Here is a 13,709-nt window from a genome sequence, read left to right as displayed (position 1 = left end):
CACGATTTTTGTTCACATGCCAGTATATTTATGATTCTATCGAGATCTTGATGACAGCTATACGGTGTGAATATTTTATAGTAATCGTATTCACATTTTTCTCGACAATACTGGCGTTATCTCCATCATTATTATTTTGTCACACAAAGTTGAGGTCACATGGTCATACTCCGTGGTAGGTGGGAGGCGTCAGAGATTACCATAAACTCTATATAAAGGGTAGGTTGGACGTAAGCAGAGCAGAGAGAAATTTTTAGCGATCTATTCTTTGTGGCTTGGGACCAACTGAACAAGGCGTTTTCGACATGGGGATGGCTGTGGGAATGGCGGACGTGGGCATGGTGGAGGTAGTGGAGTCCGGTTTCGTGGTTCCCAGCGAGGGGACCCCAAAGAAGGCGATCTGGCTGTCCAATCTAGATGTATGGTATCGTAGGTATTACACCGCCACTGTCTATGTCTACAGGCCCAATGGAGACCCGAACTTCTTCTCCGTGGAGGCCATGAAGGCGGCCCTGGGCAAGGCGCTGGTGCCCTTCTACCCCATGGCCGGGAGGCTCGGGGTGGACCGTGACGGCCGGCTTGAGATACAGTGTACCGGGGAGGGCGTCCTCTTTGTGGTGGCCCGATCCAAGTTCACTCTCCGTGACTTCAAGGATTCTACACCATCAGTGGACGTGAGGCCGCTATTGGTGCCTCCGGTGGAGTCCGCTGAGCCTCCTTGCATCTTGCTCATGCTTCAAGTAAGCCTCCGAATCTTCTCTCACTCGTTTTCTTTGTTGTTATGTTATGATGTTGTCGTCGATCTGAAACCAAATCGAAATCGTTGCAGGTAACATTTCTCAAGTGCGGCGGTGTGTGCTTGGGCGTCAACATGCACCACTCAGTAGCCGACGGCCCCGGCTCGATCCACTTCATCAACACATTTTCTGACATCGCCCGAGGTGTTGGCCTGACGGCTCCTCCCTTCCTCAACCGCACCCTCCTCCGGCCCCGGTCCCCTCCCACCGTCCTCTTCGACCACGCCGAGTACCTTGGACAGCCATCAGGCGATCCCTTAAATGCGGTCATCCCCCTCGCCAAACCTGTGCTCCTCAAAGTATCCAGAGATCAGCTCGATTCCCTCAAGAGCGGAAACAGATCAGGCCTCTCCACCTTCAGAGCGCTCTCGGCGCACGTGTGGCGGTGCGCGTGCAAGGCCCGTGAGCTTCATAGCGTTCGAGTGACGCGGCTGAACATAAGCGTCGATGCTCGCTCCCGCCTGGAGCCGCCGCTCCCGCCGACCTACTTCGGCAACGCTGCCTTTAGGACGTCGGTGGTCGCGACGGCGGGGGAGGTCCTATCTGATCCTCTGGAGCATCTGGCCGAAAAGATCCATGGCGCTACCGTTCGATCAAATGACGAGCTTTTTAGGTCGCTCATAGACGTTTTGGAGCAGGTGAACATGAGTCGTATGCATGTATCGGCGTGGGCGCTGCCTGGCACCGACCTATATGTCGTCTCCTGGCTGAGGATGCCGATCTACGAGGCCGACTTCGGCTGGGGGAAGCCGGCGTTCATGGGCATGACAGCACCGCGCATGCCATGTGGAATGGTGCACATCATGCGCAGCCCTGGAGACGACGGCGGGATTTCACTTGTGGTGACATTGGAGACGGAGAACATGCCAAGGTTCAAGAAGTTGTTCTATGAGGGGTTGGAGGGGGTGGAATCAGCTTAGCCATGCTTTCATTCTGGTTGCTTTATTTCTTACGGTCTCCTTATTTCCTTATTTGCCTCTGGGAATATGGAGCTCAGCAGAGTTTCCCTTGAAATTGTTTGGATCGCCCAGGATCCTGTCGTGCCATTATGTAAGCCTAGCCTCTAAATTGCTGGGGAATGAATCGAAGTTTTAGTGTGCTGTATTTGTCAATAATATGAGTTGTTGTATGCTTATCATTCCGCTCATGAAGTCCTCCCTCGGCCAATGCTGTCGGTTACAATTTTATTGATTATTTTACCAGTAAACTTTATTAACTAATAATTAATTACTTTATAAACCATCAACATATAATGTATTATATAACACCAACTCCGGAGGGATATGATAAACGATAATGCTTGGTGGCTCCTCTTTATGTGTACGGGAGATTCTTCAGGTTGTATCTTTCACGCAAAAGACCTTCCTTCGTGGAAATCTACCGTTGGATCATCCACTGTTTGCCTTTAGATCTGTGCAATGGATGAATGATGAAGTTCGGAGTGCATTCAGATGGGGGCTGTGGGTGATCCAACGGTGGATTCGTGCGAAGGAACAGGATCTCTTCTTGTGTTCTGGAATGATAAGTACTCTTGCCATTGTAGCATGACGAGGGTGGTTCGCCCACGTGAACGACAAGTTCCAATTATTTGTTAAAAAATCGCTTCTAATCCTCGCCGTCCATTCCGGGGTTCTCCGCACGACAATGGAAAAGCCTGCACTTCCTGTACCCGAGATTGCATCCAGTTCGCCCTCGTGAACTGAGACGTCGCATCCGGGCCTCCGATACTGACAAGTGACCGTCGCCAGGGACCACGTGGTCGTGCACATACATATACATGATCAACAGCCGAGCATCAGGTGAACCAACAAAAATAGTATGGAACGGACATCGAAAAAAAACAAAGGCAGACTTCTTATTTTATCACATTTTTTTTAATATTTATTTTAAAGTAAAAATTTAAAAGCCAAAAACTGTCTTTATTAATAGAGTCGTGAGCCTTATGATCATTAAAAAAACACAACATTTTCTTCCTTTCCCATTTTCAAAATATATTTTTTTACTGATACGTACATACTATATAATAAAGCGATACACACTAAGTAAATTAATTATTTACCAAGTTAATATAAATCTTTAGGTAAATCAATACATAGTTTCTGAAACATATTATTTAGTAGTACATAATATACAAACAAATAATACATACTTATTAAATTAGTCAGCTAGTAATCCAATATAATTTCTGAAATATTATATTCACCAATATACACTATATTGTCTAGTGGTACATATTAAACGACTTTATGATACATATTGCAAACCTCTTTGATACACACCCAGTAGTGATCCAAACATACCTCCAGATAAATCGATATAATAGTTTCCAAAGCATGCTTTCTATTAGTACACACTATATAGTTAGCTGATATACATTAAGCAAATTAGTTATCTAATAAACTAATAAATAACTTTAAATAAATCAATACATAGTTTTCAGAACATAATGTTCATTAGTGCCAGTACAGAGCACATAGTTTCATAGTTTGTTTGATTTGCTAAGTATACTATATCCGGCCATGTCGTGTATGTCGGTAAACATAATATTTTATAAACTATGTATCGATTTATCAAGAGATATGTATTGACTTATTAAATAATTAATTTATTTGATGTATATCACCTACCATATAATATATATTAATTTTTTTTTAAAAAAAGTATTTTTTTAATCACGAGACTTGTAACTCCATTAATATAGAAAGCCTTAACTTTTTAGGTTTCATCCTTGAAATGGATACTAGGGCTCGTTTGGTTCACGGTAAGCATTTTTTCTCTTAGGAATATGATTCTTGGGAAACAGATTCCTAGAAAGAGGATGCCTAGAAAAGTATTTTTGGCATGTTTTGTTGACCATGGAAAAATGACAAATTTCCAAAATGCTTATATTTGGTTGACCATTCACTTTCTTGAAAAAGTTATGTATAATTTCTATTATACCCTTAATAAAAATTAGATCTTTAATGCATTTTTAATGCTTCTTTAATGCTAAAGGGCCTTTTTGAAAAAAAATAAAAATGGATTGATTCTCGCTAGGGGTGGCAATCGGGTCGGGTCGAGTCGAGTCATAAATGGGTCGGGTCACATGCAGGTCGGGTCAGAAAATCATAAACCTGAACCCAACCTGTTTATTAAACAGATCAGAAATTACAATTTGAACATGACCTGTTTATTAAACAGGTAACCCGACCCGACCCGTTTAACCTGTTCAATAAACAGGTAACCTGTTTATCTAATCCGACCTGACCTGTTTAACTTGTTTGCCCAACCTGACCCGTTTAACCTGTTTAGATCTGTTTAACCTGCCCAGCCCAACCTGTTTAACCTGCCCAATCCGACCTATTTAGATCTGTTTAGATCCGTTTAACCTGTTTAAACCTGTTTAACCTATTTAACCCGTTTAACCTATTTAGACCTGTTTAACCTGCCCAACAGTTAAACGGGTTAAACGGTTTAAACGGGTCAGACATCTAAAATCCGTATCCGACTCAATTAATAAACATGTTAAACGGGTCGATCTGTTTACGACCCGAACCTGTTTAGGCCAAATCCAAATCTGTTTATGATGGGTCGAACACGAGTCGGGTTGGCGGGTCGGGTCATATTTTGCAACCCTTAATTCTCGCCTCATGGGAAAGTAACTTTTTCATATTTCTCATGGAAAAGATTTTTTCATTAAATGTGGGAATCATATTTCCATGGAAATATAATTTTTTCATCTCTCTCTTTTGAAAATTCCAACCAAACAACAGGTATCTTATTACTTTTCCGTTGACCACATTTTTTCTTTTTTTTTTTTCCGCGAACCAAACGAGCTCCTAAAGAAAAGATTGGCAAAATAAAAGCTTATTCTATATTTCGTCCTCTATTACCCGCCCTATCTAAGCTTTGGACAACGTCCAGTTCGTTCTGAATCCAAAACGCAATTCCATCTTTAATCATGTCCTCCTTTCATCAGCAAGCAGCGAGCATTTTATACAGCGTAGGGCACATGGGTTGGCCAATTGAATTAAAGATTCCTACAGCGAGGGCGACAGAGACTGAAGCTTCCCGAAGGACGCAATTATGCCTGCTAGTCTGTGTTTGGTAGGTCCAGGGGCTATACCTGATTTGACGTGCCATCGTTCCTCGGCCGATAAGTCTAGTTCTTAGGGCATGTCAGGTCATGAAGACCACTTTCCTGTATAAATTTGATACATGACTCCACGCCATGTGTATTCCGGACCACTTTTTAAAATTTTTTTCATTACCATCCCTTTTATGTACGAGATATTTGATGATTAAATGAGATAATTCCAACCTCCTTCTTATTCTTTTTCTTACTTCTTCTCCCCTCTTCTTTCTGTATCTTTATAATATCTTCTTTCTTTTTCCTTCCTTCTTCTTCCTCTTTCTCTCTATTTCTTCTGATGATGATGATGCCAGCTTAGATTGGGCATGTTACCAAATTGGAAAGGATCTCTATGTATAATACTAAAAACAAGGGAGCGAAGATTGTCTTCTTGTATTACCATTTGCCAGGGCTTCATCTAGGGGTGCAAATGGGTCGGGTCGGGTCGGGTCCTAGGTGACCCCGATCCGACCCGGTTTTTTGTTCGGGTCCCAATTTTGGACCCGGACCCGACCCGGTTGAAGATCGGGTTGGGTCGGGTCGGGTCCGAGTCGGGTTCGGGTCGGGTCCGGGTCTGATTCGGGTCGGGTCGGATCGGGTCTGTTTGGTAAATACTAAAACAGTCAAAAAAAAGAATAGCCAGAAGTTCTTGTTACTGTTTGGAGTGATTCAGAGGGCACCTGAAATATTTGCATTAGCAGTGTTTAGCTTCATTTCGATCTGGTTTCTTGGAGGGCTTGTTGTCTTTCATGCCTATCTTATCACTTTAAACCAGGTGCACTTATTAGTTTCTCACCTCTGTTAGTGTTTAATACTGGGGACTCAAATCGGTGCAATTCTATACTCTTCTTGCCGGGAAGGACAACAATAAGTGGGCATTGCCAAGCGGAAGTTGAGCATTTAAGTAAATGGGGCTACCTTTCGATGACTGAAATGGTAGTCAGAACTTAATATATGTTGCAATTCATTGGACTACAGGAACAGTCACAAATAAAAAGCTAATGCAAATATTTCATGTGCCCTCTGAATCACTGACCAACAGTACCACAACCCATGCCAAAAAAAAAAGAAAAAGAAAAGACTTTCTTTTGCTTTTCCTCTCTCTCTCTCTTCGGGTCCATTCGGGTCGGGTCGGGTCCGTTTGGTAAACCCAGATCCGACCCAGAAAATGATTCGGGTCCAATTTTAGGACCCGACCCGGACCCGCGGGTCCTAAAATTCGGGTCGGGTCGGGTCTACGCGGGTCGGGTCGGGTCGGGTCACGGGTCGACCCGACCCATTTGCAGCCTTAGCTTCATCAAACTTGATGCACGTGCTTCTTAAATGGCTAGGGAAGAAATTATTTGGAGAAATGCCGTGTCATTTCCGTAATGATGCAAAGCCACAACCCGCAAGCTTGAAATTGAACTTCTCCAAAGTAGTAATTTATATCTATATAGTGAGCTACTCTCAAGCAATTAGAGCAATCGCGACTATGATGCTGCAGCTCAATGCCTCTACGAACCACCATAACAGCGGTTAAAATTTTGATTCCTTATTAAAAAATATTATAGATCATACGTAAAATCGATCCCAAGTGACTATACTGAATCAATAAAATATAAAACAACCCAGGATCTCGTAAAGTATTATTTGAGTTCTTTGATCCTGCATAAGTATCTATTTAATCTCTGACGTCCTCGTCAGGTTAAGAGTTCAAATTCATTTAAATCTAATCATACGCACCACGGTTAACCCGTGGTCAGCTCCAATAAATTTGTGTTGCAGTGTTTCTTAGTTCGCATAAGTTATGGACTAGATCCGTTCTAATACCATTTGTAATAATTCCGAATTTCATCTAAAAAAATTAGCCAAAAAATATTATTTAAATTTTTTAATTTTATATAAATATTTTTTATTTAATAAATAGTTGATTTGGGACTAAATACTGTGCTTACAAAATGAGCGGCAAATGAACGAGTGATTGTTCCTGCCATGTATTTGGTTCGGCCGCAAGGTTGCTTTTAAAAAGATACATGGGCTGCACATGGAGATATTTATATCTAGAAGATTGTCGAGATGCCCGGAATCCCGCGGTGGCCAGTACTACTCCCGCACATTATCAAGCCCCGTGCCCCCGTGGTCCGTGCACGGCCGCACATGGCTTGGTTTGGCTGAATGTCATTATTTAAAGCGCCCACTTCACCATCTCTCTCATCAAACAGTGCAGCCGCGGTTTCGGTCTGGGTTCTTGGAAGGCTTCCAAACTTACTTTTAATTTCTATATCAAGAAAAGATGTTCCTTTTTAATTCATTTGAATGATATTTTGTCGGAAAAAATTATGACGTGCAGCTAATGCAGGTGCCCACAATTTCCTCTTGAAGAAATAACATCCTCCACCATATGCACCATTCTAGTCCACCGTAGGCACCGAGAGAATACTCGACTTGGCATCCATCTCGAGCCGACCTAAATGTTCTCACTCTGACTATTAGTTTTTCGATCTTGCACGGAAGGATGTTTCCTTCATCATGCTAGGAGTAAAGAGGACGTCGGTGGTCGCGACGTCGGGGGAGGTCCTATCTGATCCTCTGGAGCATCTGGCCGAAAACAAACATCCATGGCGCTACCGTTCGATCAAATGACGAGTTTTTTAGGTCACTCAAGGGACTTTTGGAGCAGGTGAACAGGAGGCGTATGCATGTTGCGGCGTGGGCGCTGCCGGGGTCGTCAGCTGGCTGAGGATGCCGATCTACGAGGCCGACTTCGATCGGCTGGGGGAAGCCGGCGTTCATGGACATGGCAGCACTGCGCATGCCAAGCGGATTGGTGCACATCATACGCAGCCCTGGAGGCGGGGAACATGCCAAGGTTCAAGAAGTTGTTTTATGAGGGGTTGGAGGGGGCGGAATCAGCTAAGTAGCCATGCTTTCATTCTAGGTGCTTTCTTACGGTCTCTTCATTCATTTATTTGCCTCTGGGAATATGGAGCTGGGCAGAGTTTCATCTGAAATTATTTGGACCCTCCAGTTGCATGGCGTGCCGTTATCTAAGCCTCTGTAAATGATATGAGCAGTGTGTTTATCAATTATCATTCGGCTAATAAAGTCCTGTCTCCGCCAATGCCATCGGTTACAACTTTATTGATTTATTTTCCCAGTAGGCTTTATTAACTTATTGTTAATTATTATCTAAATTATCAACATCAATGTATTATATAATACCAACTCCGGAGGATCAACTTAAAGTTAATAAACCACCGTTGCACAGAGGAATGGACCCCTATTAGTGTCCCTATTTTGCTATGGAAAAAAAAAGAGAAGAAGGAAGCCCATTTCCTGATGTGATTCCACCTCTTTAGATTGGCTCCAAAATTCGATTAGACCTACACCTTTTCCCTCATGGTCACCCTCCTCTCTTGACCACAAAGACCAGGCCCATGATTAGGCTAATTAGATCAAGATCTAGACTGAATTTTCTCTTTTCTTTATTCTCTCTCTCAATTGAAAGCTAACAGTGTTAATTATTTTGATACGAGCCTTCAACTCCAGCGGAGCATCACCAGGGCCGGCTCGGGCCTTAGGCGACTGAGGCGGTCGCCTAAGGCCCCCGGCCCAGGGAAGGCCCCCTCCCCATCGCACAGTTTTTTTTTTTGTTTAATTAATGCATAGTTTTCAGCCTTTCCCATCCGAAAGCTACCTTATAGAGTCATAGCTGGGCAGTGGGCGACGGCTACCGGGCTACGCCGCTACAGTCCATCCCCTTCGGCTTCTCCCCGACGACAGACTGGCTAGGCCCTGGGCAACGGCTACGGCAATTGACAAATGACAAGCAATGGCATTTCCTCCCCCCTTCTCTCCTCCCTTCTCAGTTCTCTGCTGGGGCTTTCTTTTTTATTGCTGAACCTTCTCCGGTTCTCGGTAGTCCTCTCCAGGCTCCACCGCAGCACCGCTCTATCTCTCCTCACTGTCCTCGACTTCTCCGAGGCTCCAAGCCTCCTACCTCCGGGCTCCGGCCTCCGGCCTCCTCGGCTAGTCGGCTCTGCTCTAAAGTCCACCGTCCTCGGTCCTCCTCCGTTCGCCGTCCTCGGATCTCCCCGTCGAGCCGACACTCCGCAGTCCGCACTCGGCCGAAGAGGGATCAGGGAGGCGGCGTCGCCGGCGTGATGGCGTCTCTTCTCCTTCCCGGCCCTCCGCCCTCTCCAGGTGAGCTTCCAACTTCCGGATCCGATTTTTTTTTTTTTTATTTTGAGACTTTAGTGTTCTGTCTTCCGTCTTCCGAGTTCCGATTGACTTTCGGAGCCAACCAAGGGGCAAGGGGCTGGGGACTCCGGGATCTAGCGACAAGGATTTTTGGGTCAGGAAGACAGGAGCCTTCCGGTTTTCTTTTTTTTTTTTGCTGCCGAGAAGGATTTTTTTTTTTTTTGTTGTATAATTTTTGGAGGAGGAAGGGGATTTGGATCATGTTTCACGTTCTTTAGGCTTCCAGGATGATGTAATCTATGTGAGAAATAACACTTTTCTAAACAAATTGGGTCTGGTACCATGATTGAGTTGTCTGCTATATGTTTGTTATAATGCCCAGATTTATGTTTGTTCTTCTTTTTTTTCTTTTCATGTTTGTTCTTCCATTTTTTTCTTTTCCTGCTCCTCTGGTGGGCTCTGACACCCAAGTCAGGAAGGTTTTGCTCCTTGGAAAAAAAAAGCTAAGTTTACAGACATGAAGGCTTTGGTGTAAGCCCGTGGAATCCTTCTATTGTTACCCATCAATTTGTTTCTGTTAGAGTTTTCAATTTGGTTAATGCCAGAGTTTTCGGTGGGATACTCTTCTCTTCTCCAAAATGGAGCTTTATTACTTTTTTTTAAAATAAAATGGTGTTAGTCTGTAATGGGTTTATAATTTCTAGGAGACATCTTGGGTTGCAGGTTTCTGGTGATGGCTAATGGGATGGCTGCAGGTTATAGTCTAATCCAGGGGCCAGGAGGTGAGGTCTGTGGTGAGCATGATAAAAGGAAGTGTTCTCTTCAACAAGGCCTTGGCTTGGGCTATCTTCTAATGTGATCTGGTATGTTGTAAATTCTTTGGGGCAGGGCCTCTTCACATACATTGGAAAGCATTTGTGGTGTAGATGAATGCACATAGCTAGGTTGTTAAAGGGTGCTGAAAGGTTTAGATTTCTAAACACTAATAGCTAAGCATAAATGGACCCTATTCTCATAGCTTTTCACTACTTGTAAGCACTGATTTCGGAACATCTAATAGCTATTATTTTTAAATGAATTTTTAAAATATTTTGCATTTATTAAAAAAAATATTTTTTTTAAAAAAAGGCCTTTTTTAATGAGTTCGCCTTAGGCCCCCAATTGTATTGAGCCGCCCCTGAGCATCACGTCAAAGGCTGTGATTAGTCTCCATAAGAAAATTTGGATTTGATCCATTTAAGAATATAAGTTTTCTTTACCTTTGGTGATTTTTAGTGCATGCCATGTATTTTAATTGTAATACATATTTGCTAGTTTTGAATGTATGATTGAAAATAAAATATTTAAAATTTGATAATTTTGGAAAATTATGCATTATTATGAGTGTTATACATGTTTATATAACAAGAATAATTCAACATTTATGGATCAAGCATAAATTCTTACTTTGGCATGATTATGAAAACATTTGATTTATTTGCTTAATAACAAAGTTTGAAATAAGCTGATATGCATGTTTTAATACTACATAATATTTGGAAAGAGATGATTACTCTTATTTCAATTCTGCATGAATTTCCGATTATTGTAAAATTATGGTTAACATTGCTTATGTTGTTGACAACAATTATGTACGTTATATTATATATGAGAAACTGGTTGTTATTAATATTATGAAAATCCTCTAGTTTGACTATGATTTGAGTCTAGCCAATGGACTGATTATTGCCACATGTCAAAAACTATTTCTGTTAGGCCTAGCTAGTCAAGCCTTATTATTGGTACACGCTGATGGTTCATATGTTTTATTCTCAGAATTAGTCTCTTTGCCCTATCATGGGACGAATCGAGGCCATGTGATTCGGAGCTAGTTCTCTTCAGACTTAGCTAGTTAAGGTTGGTCAATGGCACACGCTGATGGATCGCATGTTCTACATTCAGTGGGCTAGTCTTTTTTGGATATTGCCACGAGGCCGATCATGGCTGTAGTCATCAAAAGCTGATAGAGAGTTTATGATTTACCTTTATTTATGGTATATTTTGAAAAAAAAATTAAATTGATGAAGGCATGTTAATGTTGTTAAATTGTTTATATTTTAAAAAAATTATTTTATAATTGATCTCACTAGAAATTTTGGCAACTTACTCGGCCCGTAAAACTCATTCTCTCTCTTCTAATTTTTTTCAAATACAATAGAATAGAAGGATCTTGTGACCAAGCAGTGAAGAGTTTAGGATTTAGAAGGTATTAATTAGCTCTCCTTAAATAAAATTAATTTGAACATATTCTTATTATTAGTGATTGTGAACTATTTTTCTAAATAAATAAATTAAATTATTTGTTTCTATGACTATCTGAGTTTGGAATGGCATTAATATCTATGAATCAAAAAGTAGGCCTTACATGTCCTTTCTGTCACAAGCTACTGTGCCGGGGGCGTGACAATCTCTCTTCTAGAAATTGAAATGGATTGATTCTAAATCAATCCCCGGCCTTGATCCAATCCAAACTATATGCACCGCTTCGAGTCAAGGTTTTAGTTACAGTTTTTTCAAGCGTCTGCAAGATAGCATTGTCCATATGCTCGAAAGATGGCACCGTCAATACAAACGAAAAAAATGCTGTCTGTGCTATCTGAGAACCCACACCCACGGTGTACAAGTTGTACACTAGTACATTTTCTTTTTCTTTTTTGGATGGAAAAGAGGGGCTTTGAACCACCCAGATTATTTTATTTGAACAAAAGTATATACACAGAGGAAAACCTAGAAAAAGAAAAGAAAGAAGACGGCTAGGTACAGTCTGAGAAAAATTTGTTCCAATCCACTGTAATTTCAGTCTGTGAGGTTGGCCCCAATAGTTTTGAGCAGTAACTTACAAAAGCAGCTTGTATCTGATATGGCTCTTCTGTGATCTTCTCTTGATGTCGAGTACAGTGAATAGTATTCTTTCTCTTCCTAAAGCTTTCTATGGTGGGAAAAAAACTGTGTTCTTGTCTCCATGTAACAAACGAGCCAATTGTTTGAGGCTCCACTAAAATTCCGCGAACGCAAACAGCTTAATGAGAAAACTCCATAGCGAAAAGTTTCGCCAATTGCCAAGAATGCCTCCCGAAGTGCCTGTAGCTTTTACAAAACTCCAGTCATCAAACTTCCTCCTGCATGCTGAGGAAATGATTCTGCCGTCGATAGAAGCATACTATTTTGCATTTTGATTGGTTAACAATTTCTTTGACCAATCTTCTCCTTCTTTTTTTTTTGTCTTTAACTGCCTAAACCCTTCCCATTCCGAAATATAATGCTCATTTGATAGGTAGATGGAACTTGCAAGAGATATGCTTTCCCAATAGTTTCATAGCTTTGTGTGCTCTTCATGGGATGCCAAAATAGACTAAATTCATTCCAAAAACGTTTCTAGCATTGCAAACCGTAAAGTTGTTCAAAAGAGCTGTATTTGAGTGGTGAGTAATGTAACTTGCACATGTACATTTTCACTAGCATGGGAGGAATTAAGTTGTTCAAAAATTATTGATCGTATTTTACGTTAAGGTATATATAGTTACGAGGAAAAACGCTTGAAAGACTTTTTTTTTCTAGTGAATTGTGCATTTATATTGAATAATAATATTTTTTTTAGAAACCTTATTTCTAGTTCTTTAAAAATACCTTCCATGGCTGTCCTTGCAATCAAGCATACTCTATAAGAAAAATCCATACATGATGTTCTCAATGACACAGCAATCCATAATTTGAAGTTTTAGAGATAAAATCTCGAGATCCGGTTCAAATTATATCTAGAAATCAAAGGGCCCAGCATTGTGAATTGATTAGGGATGAAATCCATTGCACTCTGGATTCCGAAATACGCCCTTATCTATTCTGATTTTAAGTCAATGATATGTGGATCAATTTAGATTCAAAACTCCTATTGAGTCCTACTTAATATTTTGTCTTTTATTGCAGATATCTTCATATTTTCTTAAGAATAAATAAAAAATCAAGTTAAACAAGACCATGAAATAGCTTGATTGGCCTAAGCCACCGCTCTTCATCGGGTAAAGGTAAGCCATTTGCTATTGAGCAAAAAACTGTGTCACGGCAAACAGGCTTCATGTGAATGATTCTGTGACTATAAAATATTAATGAAATATTGTAATGGTCATTTAGTAACCGTTAATCTATGATATCTGAACTACCCGAATAATGGTGTGATTCGTGAGGTCTACAAATGAAAGCACGACATTCTCACTTTCCTAACTTTTTTTTGGATATTAAAAAAAAAGGTGACAAAGAAGGTGCGAATTATTCCAGCGCTGTCCCATATCGCGACATGCATTGCTGGGCGGAGCTGGTAGCCCATCACGATCTTATGATTCGTGCGGAGAATCAGACAGACGAACGGCTGCAGTTCCTCCAGGTAATACGGTACGTGATGATTGCTCATCTATCTCCCACGTGTCACTATATAATTTGAAGGATTATTTGTAGCGTATCGCTTCCAATGCCCGCCGTCTATATCGTGCGTCTCGGCACGGCCTACGCTCCCTTATCCCTTGGAAATAATGCATCCACGTCGCCCATGTGAACTCGGACGTACACCCAGGCGGCCTCTTCCTCCG

The 13,709-nt window shown here is 41.5% G+C and overlaps 1 protein-coding gene across 1 annotated transcript; it reads left to right on the top strand.

Moving 5' to 3' along the window:
- Positions 1–239: 239 nt before the first annotated feature.
- Positions 240–1,909, top strand: LOC120106555 (putrescine hydroxycinnamoyltransferase 1-like). The gene is made up of 2 exons (XM_039119521.3): positions 240–740; positions 830–1,909. Exons 1-2 carry the CDS (start codon positions 306–308, stop codon positions 1,715–1,717), a joined length of 1,323 nt encoding a protein of 440 aa, XP_038975449.2. The 5' UTR covers positions 240–305; the 3' UTR covers positions 1,718–1,909.
- The last annotated feature ends 11,800 nt before the right edge of the window (positions 1,910–13,709 follow it).

Source organism: Phoenix dactylifera, chromosome 2 (assembly GCF_051530095.1).
Source record: "Phoenix dactylifera cultivar Ajwa chromosome 2, Ajwa_hap1_PhDact_Kaust_v1.1, whole genome shotgun sequence".
Taxonomy (NCBI): domain Eukaryota; kingdom Viridiplantae; phylum Streptophyta; class Magnoliopsida; order Arecales; family Arecaceae; genus Phoenix; species Phoenix dactylifera.
The sequence above is the reverse complement of the archived record's forward strand: the minus strand, read 5'-3'. Positions and strand labels throughout refer to the sequence as shown.

What these genes read in the sequence shown, in the direction of transcription:
- LOC120106555 (XM_039119521.3), top strand. Translation starts at nt 306, where the DNA reads ATGGGGATGGCTGTGGGAATGGCGGACGTGGGCATGGTGGAGGTAGTG. An exon ending in GCATCTTGCTCATGCTTCAA is followed by an intron (nt 741 to 829) that starts GTAAGCCTCCGA and finishes AAATCGTTGCAG; the next exon opens with GTAACATTTCTCAAGTGCGG.